The sequence below is a fragment of the Hyaena hyaena genome, unplaced genomic scaffold, assembly GCF_003009895.1.
Source record: "Hyaena hyaena isolate Hyena2069 unplaced genomic scaffold, ASM300989v1 scaffold_432, whole genome shotgun sequence".
NCBI classification, from domain to species: Eukaryota; Metazoa; Chordata; class Mammalia; order Carnivora; family Hyaenidae; genus Hyaena; species Hyaena hyaena.
In genome coordinates this window covers 1,328,027-1,346,657 of record NW_024081063.1, presented here as the reverse complement: position 1 = coordinate 1,346,657, position 18,631 = coordinate 1,328,027, and the positions used below count along the sequence as shown (strand labels likewise).

The 18,631-nt window shown below is 46.5% G+C and overlaps 1 protein-coding gene across 1 annotated transcript in view; it reads right to left on the bottom strand.

The window, feature by feature from the left end:
• LOC120245719 (putative tetratricopeptide repeat protein 41) overlaps positions 1 to 18,631 on the bottom strand; it is a 68,349-nt gene that overhangs the window by 34,888 nt on the left and 14,830 nt on the right. The window contains 5 exon segments of the mRNA XM_039252895.1: positions 3,477 to 3,655; positions 4,944 to 5,142; positions 10,361 to 10,600; positions 13,575 to 14,016; positions 17,033 to 17,193. Of these exon segments, the coding sequence (XP_039108826.1) occupies positions 3,477 to 3,655; positions 4,944 to 5,142; positions 10,361 to 10,600; positions 13,575 to 14,016; positions 17,033 to 17,193 (1,221 nt within the window).

Genomic DNA, 18,631 nt, shown 5'->3' with positions numbered 1-18,631 from the left:
CAGCCAAAAACAAGCTTATCATATCACAGATAATCTGTAAAATCTGACCCAACCGTGGAGGCTGTCCTCTAGGCTCAAAGACCTCCCTGCCGGCCATCAGTCAGAATGTAACTTGCCCAGAGGCATCTCGCAAGGAGGGGCAAACCCGGACAGCAGACAGGTAGGAAGCCCCCGGGAGAAGCGGTTTCCAGACTCAGAACTGTGGTCTTTTCCACCAAGCTAGTAAGTTAAGGTTCTGGTTCTCATCACGGCCACCAGGGGGAGCCACACCACACAGTCTGGCGGCCGGCCCTAGCATGGGGGCGGGGCATGCCTTCCTCTCCGGAGCTGCAGCCACGGCCTCCCGGTGCCCGAGAGACGTCACACACCCCTGGGCTCCCGCATGGGGGGGGGGGGGGGGGGGGGGGGGGGGGGGGGGGGGGGGGGGGGGGGGGATGAGCCTGCCCACCCTCTGTTGTGCCCATACTGGCCTTCCTCAGTTCTTCGGGGTCATCACTCTGCCCCTGACTCAGGGTCCTCAAGCATGCTGTCCCTCAGCCCTCTGTCCTGTCAGCTCCCACTCATCCTCCAAGCCTCAGATGAAATGTCACTTATTCAAGGTGGCTTCTGCTGTTCCTGAGACAAGGCCACACCTCCAGCTCCGGGCCACCACCGTGTGCCACTCCCTCCGCCGCACTTCTCGGTAGGGTCTGTTTTGCATTCTACCATAAGCTCTGTCTGGGCAGGACCCCTGTCTTGTCCGCTGCCGCATCCCTGGCACCATGACCACAACGCAGGCACTCGGTAAACAAGAGTTAACTCAGGGGATCAGCTGGTCGCGGCGGCAGAGCACACCTGCCCAGACCCCTCTGCTAGAAGGGAGGGCGAGGCTGAAGTGGCAAGCAATTCCTGAGACCGCAGCCCATAACACAGGGTTTCTCGAAAACCTCTCTGAAAGAACATTCCAGTGTAAGGGCCCCGCCTCCAGAGGCACCTAAGAGGGCAGAATGTCCCAGGACTGCGTGTGGCTACTTAACCCCCTCCAGGAAAGGCAATGTCTGGGGAGGCCCCGACAGCCAACCAAACTGGCTGAAAAGTCCCCTGTGCCCATTATACTGGGTCCCTGCTATCATTAAACCTGTTCCAATGAATCAAATGCTATTTGATCACTTCGGTGACACGTACCTGGTCTTATTGAGAAGAAAAGCTAGTAAGAATAAGATAAAAGGGGCCAGCCAGATGCCCGAGGCTGGACTCTCGCCTTGCATGCTTTTGGCTTCTGTAATCTTGTTTGCCTCTTGGTTCCACCAACTGCCCGGACAGCACCACCGATAAGGGCCCCCTCCCCCTTTTCTTTTGTGTCTCAACCCCCTACCATCCCAGCCATAAAAGGAGGCCAATGCCAAGGTTCTGGGCTCAGCCTTTGCAGGTGACTCCGCTGGGCCGGCACTCGGTGTGCACTAAACGGTCTTTTCTGATTCCCGGGGTGTGTGGGCTTGTCTCTTCCTGGACCCCGAGTATTTGCTGTAACATTATGACTCTATTCCCAGCAACCCAAAAGGGAGCACTTCAGGAGGCCCACTCCCCATCCCCGCCACGCACACACAAATGGCCATAGACAGACTCTGCCAGCCGAGGCAGAGATAAGACACGGAAGTAGACAGCAACCACATGCAGGGTGACTTGATCACAGCTTTGCTTTATGAAGACTGACCAGAGAAGACGGAATGAGGGCCTGGTTGCCATGAGAGAGAATGCGAGAGGCCGTAAGGAAGTAAAATCTACAGGAATTGGCCAAGACTGAACACACAGGCGAGGAAGATGGAAGGTGGCAAAGGCAATGATGGAGGCCAGGACTCCCTGCTCAGGAGCCCCCCAGGGCCCGGAGTAAGCAGAGACTAACGAGCGGCATCTCAGATGACAGGTCAAGCAGCATGCTTCCAGAATCACCAGAGAGCCCTACAGATGTCTCCAGCCCAACTCAAAGGGACACATTTGAACTAGGCTCATTTACATCCAGAAAATCCTCACACACTGAAATGTTAGGCGGTCTCCTCCCACTGTCAACCCCCATCACCATGACAACCATGTGATGACATGTGGCATGACATCATCAGGAAGGACTTTCACCCCCACCTCAAGACCCCCTCTTCTGTGGGTTAGCTTCCAGCTTCCTGTGACACACAGCCCTCCCCCACGCCATCTCCCGCCCCCTCCCTGCTTCCTATGCCCTACATCTCTACACCCCTCAGCCCTGATGCAGTTCCAGATGCATCCTGGCTTTATTTGACACACTGGAATCTGCGGAGGACAGCTTGGGTCCCTCCCAAGGAGGGAGGGACTAGTGGATCGGAGAAATTCCAAAAGTGCCTAACTTACACATGGCAGTGACAATACAGGTAAAGGCTACATGGTTAAGGACCAAGAAGGACTCAGGAACACCGCAGCCCAAATCCACTCCTAACCATCTGGGAGAATCGGGAAACTCACTTCACCTCTCTGGGACTCACTCTCCTTTGTTTCAACCAAGGCAGTAGCAGTATTGCAAAGATTTTATGTGAATTAAACAAAATACATAGAAAGTGTTTAACTAGAGCCTGGCCCATGACAAATGCTCAAGATCTGTCATTATGATCACTGGATGCAAACCCATGAGAGCAGGGGTCACTTTTTAACTAGTTTTGAATTAGTTGCACTAGTTCACTGATAATGTCAGCAGCACCCAGTGAGTCCAGTGGCCCAGAGAAGGTGCACAGTTACTATTTGTTGAGAGAATTAATGAATGTTATTACTGTTTAGTAAGCCAGACAATACGGGGAGGGGGGGGGGGAGAGACAGACAGACAGACAGTCAAGGGAGAAAGGGAAGAAATATTAACCAAAGTGCTGTCCAAATCCAAGCCATTAGGCAGCAAGTCGAAGAACTGCTGTCCCAATTCAGACCAGAGCCATTCTCGACAACACCGGCGTGTTTCCAGGACTGAGTGGGGGCCACTAGGAGGGAGCTGGGGGCACCACGAGCAGAGAGAGGGAGCACAGAAAGAAGCTCGGAGGGAGTATCTGAAATAATTCAAGTTTCGCTTCGGTTTCCCCTGAACTACCCAGCTGGCCACTCAGGAAAGCTGTTGACAGAGCAGGAATGCTTTGGTGGCTCTCAGGAAATGGGTCACGTGCACTGACCTCCCAAAAGGCCGTCAAGGCTGCAAATACAGATAAAGGAGGAAGATGTCAGGAGTGTGGTGGAAGCCACGAGAGAACAGAGAGAGAAAGAATGCATAGGAAACAGCCACAGCAAGATGATAAAGAGGACCCATTTCAGAATTCACACTTTCCCCCCATTTCCTATCTTCAGAAATTGTTGGCCTGCGTTGTGGGTAGGAAGACTCAGGGAGGTCTGTTGGAGTGAGCAGAATTAGATGAGGAAATGGGAGAACAGTAATTCCTGGCCACTTCACATTCTTGCGAAACAGACAATAGAAACACAGCTACTCACTGTACCTGACAGTGTATGTCTCTTCCTCACTTTATGGCACTTCCCGGCTTTAATCTTGGCCACCGTGAGTAAATAGGCCCCAGCAGCATCATATCCGACTTCCGATAACACGTTCCAGTAGTGGATGAGGTGCAGCCTTGTCCAGAAGCTCGGGATTTGGATCTTCGATATAAAGTCTGTGATACTTGAAACACAATGTATTCATAGGAGTCACTTTAGTATTCCGTGCCTTGAAGGAAGCTGTTCTTCTGCTTGCCCCATTCCATTAGCCTATTCATAAACTCCTTCACCACTCTGACTTTGGAAGGTCACCAGATAGATATGAACCTGTCACTTTTTTTAAAATTTTTTTTTAATGATTTATTTCTGAGAGAAAGAGAGAGAGGGGGGCAGCATGAGCAGGGGAGGGTCAGAGAGAGAGGGAGACACAGAATCCGAAGCAGGCTCCAGGCTCCGAGCTGTCAGCACAGAGCCCGACGTGGGGCTCGAACCCACAAACTGTGAGATCATGACCCGAGCTCAAGTCGGACGCTTAACCGACTGAGCCACCCAGGCGCCCCTGAACATGTCACTCTTAAGCAGTCAAGGCCATTGCTGCTCCTCTGTCCAGGAGGCCCTTCCTCGAGGCAGGCTCCCCAAATCTACCAGGCGGAGCAAGCCCTCCCTCTCCCGAGCGTGCCCAGCTCTGGGTCTTCACTTGAGTGAAGCACTGGCCCCCAGGTGTAACTCCCCTCTGGTTCCACATCTTCCCCACTAGACAGAGCCGGACCTCATTCACTCCTGCATCCCGAGGGCCTTTAAGAGCGTGGGAGACAGAGTAAGTCAATGATATACGTTTGCCAAAGGGGTATATAAGGGGACAAGAAAGAAGGGGGCATGAAGAGAAGGGTGCAGAGAACCAATCCTTTGTCCTTGCCTAATTACAAGTCCTCCTCTCTCAGGAATCCTCCTGACTTTGCGAGGAATCTGAGTGGAGTCAAGGGAAGAGAACACTCTGAAGAGCCAGACAAGCCAATGGAGCAACACTGAGAATCCATCAGCCACAGGAATTGATGCCAAATGATGGGCCCATCCGAATGAATGAACAGGGGCCAAACGAATAAGTGAATGAATGTCCCTGTTGAAGGGAGCCGTGGGTATCTGAACACAGTGCTTGGCAAAGGAAGAACGAAATCTGCCCAAATACTATCTGCCTGGGTGGCTTAGTCGGTTAAGCAGCTGATTTTGGCTCAGGTCATGATCCCACGATTTGTGGGTTCGAGCCCCATGTGGAGCTCTGTGCTGACAGCTCAGAGCCTGGAGCCTGCTTCTGATTCTGTGTCTCCCTCTCTCTCTGCCCCTCCCCTGCTCATGCTCTTTCTCTGTCTCTGTCTCTCTGTCTCTGTCTCTCTGTCTCTCTCTATCAAAAATAAACATTAAAATAATAACAATAATACATAAAATAAGAAATAAATAAAAATGACAAGTCTTACCTAGGACTTGAGAGAAAGCTGCACAAATCCCCCCAGGAACCACTCATTTTCAAATGCCACGGCAGCTCCTCAAACACCCTCCAGAAAGTGGTTTGCCGTTGGAAGTATTGGACTAAGATTCGGTGGAAATGTGTCTTCTTGTGATTCGTCGGGTTCTGAAAGGTATATGGATCGCTTTCTCTGACAGGAGTGATCACACCTATTGAAAAATCAATGAATGAATCTCCCTTCTTAGTATATGAAAACATACAGCAGATAACAGCTCTGTGGCCATAATTAGACACAATGAAATGGTAACTTGAAAAAAACCTGAAATATTAAAAATGTATCTTCTTTAATTTTCTTTAATCTTCATTTATTTTTGAGGAGCAGACAGAGCAAGCAGGGGAGGGGCAGAGAGAGAGACACACACACAGCATCTGAAGCAGGCACCAAGCTCTAAGTTGTCAGCACAGAGCCCAATGCAGGGCTGGAACCCACAAACCGCGAGATTGTGACCTGAGCCAAAGTCAGACACTTAACTGACTGAGCCACCAGGGGCCCCAAAAATGTATCTTCTTATAAGTCAGTCTGAATTTACCAAAGAATTAGTTACAGTTGTGATCACTGACCCAGATTTTTGAGAAGCTAGTAAGCATGCTCATTTTTCACGGTGTCTTCCCCTCCCCCAAAGAAATATTTGTAACCTACTTTCCTATTTTAAATATACACCACGGCTACCATGTAAATAAGCACTTTCCAATATTTGAGGACATGCATTTTGGAGAGGTTCGCCTGCCAGCTGGGTCTCATCTAAGCCACAGGGAGATAAGCAAACAAATGGCAAATGGGATGTTAGAGCCAAGTTTACTATACTCTCACTAGCAAAGAGAAATGATCCCAACCAATTGTACTACCCAGAAACGACCTTCTTAAAAACAGAAGGGTTTGGTTTCATCAAAACCTTCCAGGGGCACCTGGGTGCCCCTGACAACCACTCAGTTGGTTAAGTGGTTAAGCATCTGACTGTTGATTTCAGTTCAGGTCATGATCTCACAGCTGGTGAGTTCAAGCCCTGCGTCAGGCTCTGTACTGGTGGCGCAGAGCTTACTTGGAATTGTTTCTCTCCTCCTCTCTCTATGCCTGCTCTCTCTCTCTCAAAGTAAATAAATAAACTTACAAAAAAAAAAAAAAAAAAAAAACTTCAAGATACCTATCCTTGAAAGGTAAAATAAAAGTATTTAAAATTTTCTGCTTGAAATTTTTTCTCACAAGATGAATGGGACACACGGCTGGACGGCACACCTGCTTCAGAAACCCATGTAGTGCTGTTTTCTCTCATGCTGTGTGGGCAAACCACCTCAAAATCTCAGTGGCTTAAAACAGCAAGGGTTTATCATGCCATCATAGATAATGATGGTCCAGGGTGGACCTCCAAATCCAGGTCTGCTCACTCCAGGACTGACAGACCAGCCGCCATCTTGAACACTGCCAGTAACCACGTACAACTCGTTGGACGGAACAGGTCCACAAGGTGCCACCCAAAAAAGGGACCAGAAAGTGCTTTCCACGGTGGGTGGAGGGGCTGGAAATGTTGGCAATTGGCTGTCTTGGCCACCACAGTGCTTTTCATTGTGCCGGACGCTGTATTAAGCACCTTACATTAAGTTTACTTAGTATTTTTAATACCCTTGAGGTAAACACTGTCATTATCCCCATTTTGTAGGTGAGAAACTGAGTCACCTTTCACAAGGTCATGCCAGTTCTGTCAGGTTGAAAGTCCTTGCTCTTTTCTTTTTAAATTATTTCTGAGAGAGAGAGACAGTGTGAGCAGGAGAAGTCAGAGAGAGAGGAAGACACAGAATGTGAAACAGGCTCCAGGCTCTGAGCTGGCTGTCAGCAGAGAGCCTAAGGCAGGGCTCGAACCCACGTACCGTGAGATCATGACCTAAGCCGAAGTTGGAGGCTTAACCGACTGAGCCACCCAGGTGCCCCTGAAAGTCCTTGCTCTTAACAAGATATCACTTATAGTAGAAGCCATAGCGATAGCCAGTAATGAAGAAGGTAGACTCTTTGCCAGATAGCATGCAGGCCTGGGAGTGAGGGGAAGACAGGGTGAAATGAAGCCGCTCCTCTATGGTGACCACGGTATCACCTGCGAGTAGCTCACACTTCTGTTCCTGTGCTCAGCCCTCCAGATCCTGATTCCACGACAGGCCAACGCCAGAGGCTGAGGTTCAGTACTGGCTCACAGAGCAAGGGATATGGCGGCTTCTAGAAATGGCAAGACCAAAAAGCCAACTGCCAGAAATTGTGCATTCATTCAGCAACATCTACTGAATGTAACTGGGGTGGGGCCCAGGGAATTCAGACCTGCTTGAAGGTGTTTGATGAAAAGGAATAACCGTGAGGCTAACAGAATTCAAGATGACTCTTTGATTTGCATGGGTGATTTGGGGAAGGACTGTAGATAAAGGCCACTGGGGAGACAGATGAGTACAACACAAAAAGGGAGGAGAATTCAGAATGGCTAACATTTCCTGAGAATTCACCAAGGGCCAGGCCTAGTCTAAGGGCTTGTAATTACATGAATTACACATTGAATGCTTACTAGTCATAATGCTCTGAGGTGGGTACACTTACTATTTTACAAAAGAGGGACCTGCGTATAATGTGACGAGGTCTTCAGGTAGGAAGTGGGAAAGCCAAGGCTCACCCCAATCTAGCATCAGGACCCCACTGTACCCATTATGCTATGCTGGATCCTTCTATTCAACACTTAATTGCTGCCAAATGGGCTTCACAGACTGGGTTTGGGGAGCTTTTATGGGGTGAGGGGTTATACGAAGTAAAGGAAGGAGCTCTTTCCAGGAAGGGCCCCCTGAGATCCTGGGAAAGGGTGGAGTTTAGGGGAGGAGGCTTGCATGGCTCGGGTCTCCCAGAAAATACCTTCTACCCCTTTGGACGCCAGCACCATTCCAACACCTCAAGGTCTGGCTGCCAGAGGGCAAAGAGAGAGAGACCCCAGCATGAGGCTTGGTTTCCTCATGGGGAACCCTGCAGGAGCAGCTGGGAGGTGCCCACGTCAGTAAGCACAAACCAAAGAGTCTCTACATGGTCACCACTGCCAACAGAGGAAGGAACACGGGTGACACTGATCGGGGTCTCCCACAGGCACCTGGGGCAGGGGAGGACTTTCTAGGAGGTTGCTGGGAAACGAATTGATACGACCTAGCCTAGCAGGAGGATGTTCCGTGCACACAAGAAAGAAATATAGGAAGGGACTGGCACAGTGAAAGCACTAAATAAAAGGTGGTGGCTATGACGGCCAGGGGCAACAAGATATGACCATGATCTAGAGGCGCTAGAAGAGCATTTCCCAGCTTTCCAAGTCTCCTCCCAAACCACCCTGTTTCTTCTCAGCCCCACTGATATGCATGCATGCACACACGCATGTACACGCATGCGCACCCGCATACAAAGAGTATATAAGACCAAACAGTCCTCAGCTTCAGTCGCAAAAAGGGAAAGAGGCTTTTTGACCGCAGCCCACAGACCAAAGCATGTCTCTAGACTGGCCAATTTTTGGTAAGATACAAATTGAATATAATACTTACAAATTAAATACAATACTTAAACAGAGTATTAATTTCAAAGGAAAGAAGGATCCATATACACATGTGGCTAAAAAACTAGTTTGCCTCAAAATAACTGCTATGACATTTGGACAAAAAAATGTCAAAAGATAGCCCTTTACCAAAAAAGATCGCAGCAGACTCAAGTCCTAGCGCCCAGCTTTGGCACCTTTTTTCTCCCTGTAGGATGTGCTTTATCTCCCATGCTCCAGCTACTTGGAAGTGAATAGTTGCAATTACAAATCCTGGTGCCTTCGGTAAAGATGTATTTACATCCTGTGGTTTTTTTCCCCCAGGCAATACTGAATGTTGCCAGCAGTGCTTTCTTTGGGAGCTCACAGTGCAGAAAACGGCTACGGCATGGACCCAGAATTTTAACAGCCACACCGTGGCCTTTGGTCCCTGCCCCTCCAAGAGCGTTACCGTTCTACGGGAAAATGGAGAGACTAAGTGTGTTGCAAACCCTTAGAGACCAAGTGAGCAGAAGAGCTGACATCACACGTAAAAGCCTTCTCATTCCCCCCACCACCACCCAGCTCTCTCTGCTACATTATGTAACTTAAGAGGCAGTGGGAATGATGACAATGTAGGAGGGAAACAATCTTTTAAAAAAGAAAGTGAAAGAGGACATAGTAAACCTAAAAGGAAATTTGCACAGAGCTTAGAATCTTTGCAGAGGCTGTGATGTAAAGGTTTTTGAAGTTCATGCACCTGAAGTTCTCCGTATGGATAGAGGGCTCTGTCTCTAGGTCAAGTGTCTGTGATTGCCACCGTTTCTTAGATTCAGACCTCAATGCTTTCAGAAGGGGATAAGAATTTGATTTCGGAGGCGTGGGGGTGGCTCAGTTGGTTAAGCGTCCAGCTCTTGCTTTCAGCTCAAGTCATGATCTCATGGTTTGTAAGACTGAGCCCCACATCCGGCTCTGCACTGACAGCACAGAGGCTGCTTGCTTGGAACTCTGTCTCTCTCTCTTTCTCTCTCTCTCTCTTTCTCTCTTTCTCTCTCTCTCTCTCTCTCTTTCTCTCTCTCTCTCTCTCTTTCTCTCTCTCTCTCTCTCTCTTTCTCTCTCTCTTTCTCTCTCTCTCTCCCCCCCCACCCCACTTACACAAGTATGTGCATGCCTTCTGTCTCTCTCTCTCTCTCCAAATGAATAAATAAACTTTTAAAAAAAGAATCTGATTTCAGAATTAGGGCAGAGACTGCTAATGCCTATCTAATAACCATCTCCCTCATCTTTGTTAGCAACAGACGCCCACCTTGGTTTAGGATGGCAACACACCCCATTGAAACCTCTGTTCTCCAACTTCTCTCCTATCTAACTGTGGCCAAATGAAACTGTTCTGGAGACAGAGTGGAAATGTTGGTGAAAACCTAGGAAAGCTCCTTAAAAGGAAACGCAAACCCTTCTTCCTTTCATCCTGCCTATTGCCTGAAATGCAATGGCTGGAGCTCCAGCAGCCATGCTGCCCCCAGCAGTCATGAACATGAGACGACCCTGAGAATGCAAGCTAATGTGTGGATCAGGGACATAGAAGGAAGCGGGTCCCAGATGACTCTGTGGAGCCAACAGGGCAGCCCTGAACTGCCTACCTTCAGAAAGTTCTCATGTGAGAGAATAAACCCTGGGATGTAAGCCATTGAAGTCAGGTCTCAGTTACTCACAACTGGGTCCAAGTATTAATTTATATAACCATGTTTATACACATTTACAGATTCATTTCTATGCTAGCTACAAGCTTTGCCTTGCATGCAAACTTCCCTTTTCTGAACCAGCAGGGACTTGCCCAGATTTAAGCCCTTACCGAGAAGTTTGTGCTCCACAGCGCTCCGCAGGGACTGGTGCCTGAAGTACAGGAGGCCATTGGGCTTCTCCTGGACCCACTGTCTGGTGGCATTGCGGAAGGCAGCCCAGTGCAACGTGGTCACTTTGTAGTGATCCCTGTAGCCCAGCATGTCCAAGAGCTGGAATATCTCATCCTCGGCCAGTCCACAGTGTGAGATGCTCAGTAAGCACAGAGTGTCGGCCACCCAGCCATCCAGTGCTATGCAGACAACACAGTGACAGCAATGACAGAAAGGACAGTTCACATCTGTCAGGCATCATTCTAAATGTCATATATGACTATACAACTTGTTTATTTTAAGCATCCTATTGGCAGATACATATAACTTCCCGTCTTACAAATAAGAAAAATAAAACACAGACATGTTAAATAACTTAGCCAGGTCACACAGGAATGAGTGCAGAAGTGGGATTTAAGCACAGACCACCTGGCTCTGGAGCCCATACTTTCAGGCATTAAGTTATCATCCACTTTGTCCCAACTAATACATCCATGCTAGCTATGGTTATAAGCTCAAAAGCTTGCCAATTATTATACTGCTGAGCAGTCTATTAATATTTTCAAATATAAAATTTGCATAGATGGGTCTGAATGGTTTTTCAGTATTATTCCCTCTTACCACAGACACCACGTGAGCCAGCTCTATGTTACTCACCTGACTCAGTTTTTTCAACCAGAGCTGGTTTTCCCACCGGCTTTATGATCCACTAACTTTAAAGAGATCCATCCTTAAGACCACTGAGAAAAAGGACAAGGTCTACCATTCTAAATGGACTTCCTGTGCTAGGATTGGGGAGTGAACCTCAAACACCTGTAATCTTTAGGCAGAGGGAGGTGCTCATCCCCATATGTGCAAGCTCCTTCTGAAGTTGACCCTTCCTGCACCTGTTGACCAAGTTCTTCCTGCACCTGTGGCTGAGTGCCCCGGGCCCAAGGAGGGGTCCGGGGGCACTGGGAGGAGGAAAGTCAGCTGGGGAAAGGAGCGGTCACTGGGGAGAGGAGGGCCTGGGCTTTCCTGCACAGTCCGGGACAAGAAGGAACAGCCCTGGGCACAGCCATGGGCTACCTTGCCTGCGTGACTCTTCTGAGGGTGCAATGACCTTTCTTTCACCTCCTTGCAGGTGAAGGAGAGCCTGCAAATTTTTGAATTAATTTTATTTGCAGATATGCAAATTAGAGAGCAGAAAAATGGGGCAGGACAATATGTGGTCGTGCCAACCAACGTGTCTTTCATTCCAAGTATTTTCTGCTTCTTTCCCCACCCCCACATCCCCATCCCCGCTCCATTCCAAATTCATCGCCCTCAAGAGAGGGTTGTTATGGTAGAAACTCAAGTTTCAAAAGACTTTTGAAGCTCATAGCAGAGATAATGGCTTTGAGAACAAACTTTGCTTCTCAAAGGACTGTTGAATATCAAAAGACAAAACTCCCTGACCAACTCATGGAATACACTTTTTAATGGCAAACAAAAGACTCAGTTACAGGGTGAGCTAAAGAGGACGGAAACCAGGAAAGGCAGAGGAGACCATGTGAGAAGAGAGCAGAGAGCAGCGGGGTTGCTCAGGTGGGTTTCTGTGAAGGGGCCTGTGCCGTTCCCTGACCCCAAGCTGTGAGCAGGGACACAGGACCTACTGGATGCACTTGGGGACCCAATAGTACAGAGAGCCTGTGCTGTGCCTCCCACTGGGAGCCTGGAAGGCACTAGCTCTATAGATCTTCTGGTGCCCCCCCCCACCCCCCCACCAAACCAGAGAGCAGAAATCACTATGGGGAGACCCACAGAGCCAGGATCTCCGAGGGTGCAGTGAGCAACCGACCCTCTCTGTCCGGAATGTTGAGTACCCACAAGCCTGTAGGCTCAGGAGAGTGCAGATGTTAGTGGAGGAGAGGGGCCCCCTCACATTAGAGTGAGGGAAAATGGCAGCAGATGGCAGCCTAGATGGAACAACCCAGGAACAGATGGGAACACCAGTGTCCTAGAGGATGCCAACATTGGAGGAAGTCGCTATCTGTGGACCATCTGGGGCCATGACCACCTCAGCGGAAGCCAGCGGTGACAGATGACAACCAAGGACATCCTGCACCAAGACCCTCAGATTTCAGCTCAACCCGAAAGAGACAGAAAGGACACAAATACTCTCTTGACTGAAAAACACCCTGAATTGTCTGGAAAAAAAAGCTGAATTGATGGATTAAATCTAGATGAACTGAATTAAGTTTCTGCCATCACTTGGACTACAGGCTCAAATTGAGGTATATTGGGGCGCCTTGGTGGCTCAGTCGGTTAAGCATCCAGCTTCGGCTCAGGTCATGATCTCACGGTTCATGGGTTTGAGCCCACATCGGGCTCTGTGCTGACAGCTAGCTCAGAGCCTGGAGCCTGCTTCAGAATCTGTGTCTCCCTCTCTCTCTGACCCTCCTCTGCTCACGCTGTCTCTCTCTCTCTCAGAAATAAATTTTAAAAACATTTAAAAAATTTAAAAAAAGAATTGAGGTATAGAAATAATAAAGGCCCATTTCTTAGATTCCTGAAAAATGTGCCTAATACAGTTCCCTCTACAGTCAACACAGAGCTCATGAGACAGGGTTGTTGGATTTTGCAAATAAAAATGCAGAGTATCCAGTTAAATTTGAATTTTAGATAAACCACAAATTAACTTCTGGTATAAGTATGTCCCGTGCAATAATCTGGGATATGCTTATAATGAAATTATTTATCTGTAATTCAACTAATTTTTTTTAATTTTTTTAACGTTTATTTATTTTTTTGAGAGACAGAAAGACAAAACATGAGTGGGGGAGGGTCAGAGAGAGAGAGGGAGACACAGATCCCAAGCAGGCTCCAGGCTCTGAGCCATTAGTACGGAGCCAGACACAGGGCTCAACTCACAACTGTGAGATCATGATCTGAGCCGGAAGGTGGATGCTTAACCAACTGAGCCACCCAGGTGCCCCTCAACTAATTTTTAGTGTAAGTGTGTCCCATGCAATAATTGAGACATACTCTTACTAAAGGACTGTTTGTTCTTTATCTGAAACTACAATTTAATGGGGCCTCTGGTCTTTTCTCTGACAACCATACCCTGGGGCTCTCCCCCTCTGGGTGGTCCACCATACACACATCTTTCTCCCTGTGGACTCCAGCGGGTTGTCAGTGCTGTCCAAGGCCTACCTTGTCCTAAAGCCGCCGTGTCTGAATTTGCCTTTTTTGGTGTAAAAGTCCAGCTATAGTCTTCAACCCAACGTTTCAGAATCAATTCCCAGAGCTCCTGAATGGACACCACGTCCAAGTACTCCTTCAGACACTGAGACTCCTCTCGGTAGATTCTACACTCTCTCAGTTCATTTGCTAGGATCGTGAGTTTTAAAGGATTCAGGTTTGGTTTTTTCCTCAAGGTGGGTTTGCTCTGTCGGAGGGGGTCTTCGTTGGGAATGGAGAGATACTGTCTAAAGATGTTTAGTTTCACTTCTTCGTCTCCTGTGCTGACGAGCTCCATTGCCCTCACATCCGGGCGGGCACATAGAGACTTGTAGGACAGGCTGGAGGAGACAGTGCTCATGATGAATTTGCAATGAGGAGGCAGCGAGCATGGCAGCCACGAAAAATCTTTTGCCTGGTGGAGAAAGTCAAAGACATTTGAAAACTTTAAAGACTTTAAAACTACTTTGCTGATGGTTTTTAAACTTAGAGCAGCTGGAATATAGGGAGTAAGTAGAGGGTAAGGGCTGGGGTGAGGTTATTAACAGTAAGTTGGATAGCAAGCAATATGGTGATAATATCAATTCACACTCCACAGAACTACCTTGACTGACTCACCCATCTGTTATGAATTTGATAGTACAAAGGTGACCTCTAAAAAGAGGTTCATATAGGGCACCTGGGTGTCTCAGTCACATAAGTGACTCTTGATTTCAGCTACGTCATGATCTCACGGTTCGTGGGATCGAATCCCACATAGGGCTCTGTACTGACAGTGCAGAGCCTACTTGGGATTCTCTGTCTCTCTCTGCCCCTCCCCTGCTCTCTCTCTCTCAAAATAAACATTTAAAATTAAAAATTAAAAAGGGTTCCTAAAATCAAGTAATCTGATAAATCTTAGGCTTCTAAAGAATGACCTATACGGGCGCCTGGGTGACTCAGTCAGTTGAGCGCCTGACTTAGACTCAGGTTATAATCTCATGGTTCATGGGTTTGAGCCCTGCATGGGGTTCTGTGCTGACAGCTCAGAGCCTGGAGTCTGCTTCAGATTCTGTGTCTCCCTCTCTCTCTGCCTCTCCCCAACTAACATTCTCTCTCACTCTCTGTCTCTCTCAAAAATAAATTTTAAAAATAACATTAAAAAAAAGAATGACCTATAGTGATGATCAAAGGAAATCTAAGAGTGCAAACTGAACCACTCAACTGAAAAACAGAACATTGTTTTATGCTGAAGAATAGTTGCTTTGTACAGCAATACTATTATGACTTAAATGGCTTTATTTGGGAATAAAAGAAACACCTAATCAGGTCTTTCTAGATTCCTTTTAACAGCCTTTCCTACCCGTTTGACTAATGACAGCAACTATAACAATAATAACAACAATAACTATCAAACGCTGACTGCTTACTCTGAGCCAGGCACTGTGTTGAATGTGTCTCCAGGCACTGTTAAGGATTTTTATTTTTTGTGTCTTCTAACATTCTGATGTCTCTCAAGGGCCTTACAGATTCAGGAGAGGCTGCTCCTCCCAAGGCAAGCTAATTCCTGCGGGTGGTGGGCAGGTGGCCTGGAACATGCCTGTCATGTGCAGACTCACAGGTGCAGGAACACCTCCCCCACTCACCTTGTTATCTGACTTGCACTCACCAAGCCAATATTTCTCTGCCTCACATCATCATCTTGGGCCAGGGACCAGACAACTAGGGACAACAATGCCACGAAGCCTGCTGAAATCACACAAACTGGCCAATCCTGAATGGTTTACTCTACCTTTCCCATGGGAACCCCAATAACGGCTTTGACCTTGGCCTTATTCTGGCTCCAATCTTCTGCTTCCTGACCACCCTGATACTTTCCCTGGGGCCCAAGTGGTAAGGCATGTCTCCTCTCGGGAAATATAAATAATCATTTCTCCTTTCAATGTCATTGGCATCTCCATGCCATCACTCAGGATATCCTCCTATATATCAAATCCCAGCGATTGTCACAGTTTGTAATTTTATACTCATTTGTGTGATAGCATCATTAACATCTGCCACCCCTTGCTAGAATGAAAGCTCCGTGTTCTTGCAGGGACCATGTCTGACTCTGCTTAGAATGCTTTTCCCATAGTGAGTGTTCAATCATTATTTGTTGAATTTATGGTGTTTGCCGTGTATTGGATTAAAAAGCAGATTATGAAACAATATAGTGTGTAATTTTGTTTACATAAGCGTCGAGGAATGTATATAGATACCCACAGAAGAAAGAAGGCTATACTCCAAAATGTTGAACAGTGGGGAGACTGTGAGTATACTTAATTTTGTTTTCTTTTTATTCATCATATTTTCTATCAGAAACATGTATTACTTACATAATTTATAATCACATGTGTTTTTAAGTTTTAGAGAAAATGCTTCACAAGGTTCCAGTGATCCAATATCAGCTCAAACAGAAGAAAAACTAAGGAAGGGTGCTTGGGTGGCTCAGTCGGTTAAGCATCCAACTTTGACTCAGGTCATGATCTCATGTTTGTGAGTTTAAGCCCCGAGTCAGGACTCTGTGCTGACAGCTCAGAGCCTGAGGCTGGCTTTGGATTCCTTGTCTCCCTCTCTCTGCCCCTCCCCCACTTATACTCTGTCTCTCTCCTTCAAAAATAAATAAATGTTAAAAAAAAAAAAAAAAAGAAAAACTAAGGAGAGCAACCAATCGATGGGATTTGGTACGTGCAAAATCAGATTAGATGAGGCAGATCATAATACACAACATAAAGAAAATATTAGGAGCCCAATAAATACCTGATCAAAGTATAAAATGGGGGGGAGGCACAGAACCAGGCAGAAGGCCATAGTTTCTAGAACCAGACTGTCCACACTAAATTCTGAATCTTCCACAATCTTAGGATGTTGGATAAGCCACCTAACACCTCCATGCTCAGTCCCCTCTGTATAGACAGGGATGATCATTACAGTCTCTTTTCATAGGGTTCTTGTGAGAATTAAATGTGTTAATATTTGCAAAGTGCCTAGCATGGTGCCTTACCCATTGTAGGTGCCATAGAAGTATTTGTTCAGTAAAACATATAGCAGTAGCTATAAGCAATGCTGGCTGTAGCTATAGCTATGCAATGCAATGGAAAGGTGTTACAGGGGCGCGTGGGTGGCTCAGTAGGTTGGATGTCCAACTTCAGCTCAGGTCATGATCTTGCCGTAGAGTTTGAGCCCCATGTCAGGCTCTTCATGGACAGCTCAGAGCCTGGAGCCTGCTTTCCTCTCTCTCTCTCTCTCTCTCTCCCCCCACTACCTCCTCCACTCTCTGTGCCCCTCCCCCCTCTCAAAAATAAATAAATATTTAAAAAATTAAATAAAAAAATGTGTTACATACCTTCTAAATCATGGGGTTTCTTTTTATAAAACAGTAATAAAATAGGTATTATTTTAAAAGAGATTACCTTCTGTCCTGAAATCCCATAAATGCCAATCAGTTCTTCAATTCCATCAAGGACAAGTATACATGGCTTTAAATTGATGGAAGCAATGAATACTTCCACAAGAAGTGAAAAGACCAAGACATTTGAGCCTTCGTTAAGAACATCAGTTTCAAGCTGAGTACCTAGAGCATAGGAATTTGCTCAAATTAGGCAAAAATGTTTCCATCATTGCTAGAATATGTTAATGGGATGGGGAGGCGGAAGGGGTTGGGAACAATGAGTGCTATTCACAGCTGTACAGCTGACACATATAGGTATATGTGTGATTAGCAGCCTAAAAATATTCAACCCAAAAGGGATAATGATATTTACCACCAGATGTCTCCTATACATTTTCAGGATTTTATATAAAAAATATTTTGTATGATCCAAAGCATTACTCTCATCTTCCAAAATGCAAAAATAGTTCATGTTACAAAGAGTTGGACGGGAAGAAGGAGAAGCCAATCTATGCGGTCTGTGAAGTTTGTGCAACTCTGTAACATCAGGGAGCTGTTTAGGGGTCACAGTACCACCTGGGTGGTCCAGCAGGTGCACACGTGCATCATCCCCTACCCACTGCCTGGTCTCTTCAGTGCCCGCCCACATTAAATCTGACATAACCAATCCTAAATTACTCTACCTACAATATTGGACCCCAGGCCTTGGAATCTGTAAGTTACCAGGGAGAATCGGGCTATACACCAGCAACGGGCATAGGATGTAATTTGAGAGGACCAACTTTCAAACTCTGATTACATGACGTAGTAGAAAGCAACCCAAAATCGTAATCAACTGCCTAATACTCTAAGAGCATTTTACTACATACGACTTTGATCTTGCTTTTATTTTTCAAAGGCCATGTTTCCCATAGAAATTTAGGCACATTAGAACCTAGAAAATCAAAAAAAAAAAAAAAAAAGAACCTAGAAAATCAAGTTATACAAAGAAGTTTTTAATGGATTACATCCCTCAGGTGCATTAAGATTGTATTAGAACCATCATGAGTAATTATGTTTAACAATATTTATTGGTTCCCTGTTACATGCAAGGTTCTGTGCTCAATGCTAAAAGGAGATAAAATGATCTAGAAATAAAGTCAAGGAGTTAAGGGAAGTGACCAAACTGTCTCTTCTAGATGACAATGGCCTATTGCTTAATTTAAAATTTTTTAATGTTTCATTTATTTTTGAGAGAGAGACAGAGCATGAGAGGGGGAGGGGCAGAGAGAGGGAGACACAAAATCCAAAGCAGGCTCCAGGCTCTGAGCTGTCAGCACAGAGCCCAACGCAGGACTCGAACTCGTGAACTGCAAGATCATGACCAGAGCCAAAGTCAGATGCTTAACTGACTGAGCCCCCAGGCACCCCCTTTTTAAAATTTTTTTTATGTTTTATTTATTTTTGAGAGAGCCTATTGCTTAATTTAAATGGTAACAGCTCAAGTGTTTAAACACCCAGTCAGGATAGGTAAATTCATGGGGAGAGAAAAAACATTAATTAATAGAATTTCCAAGTACTTTGTAACAAAATGATTTAGTGACTGACTAATTTTTTCACTTTTTGGCAGCATTATCTCTTA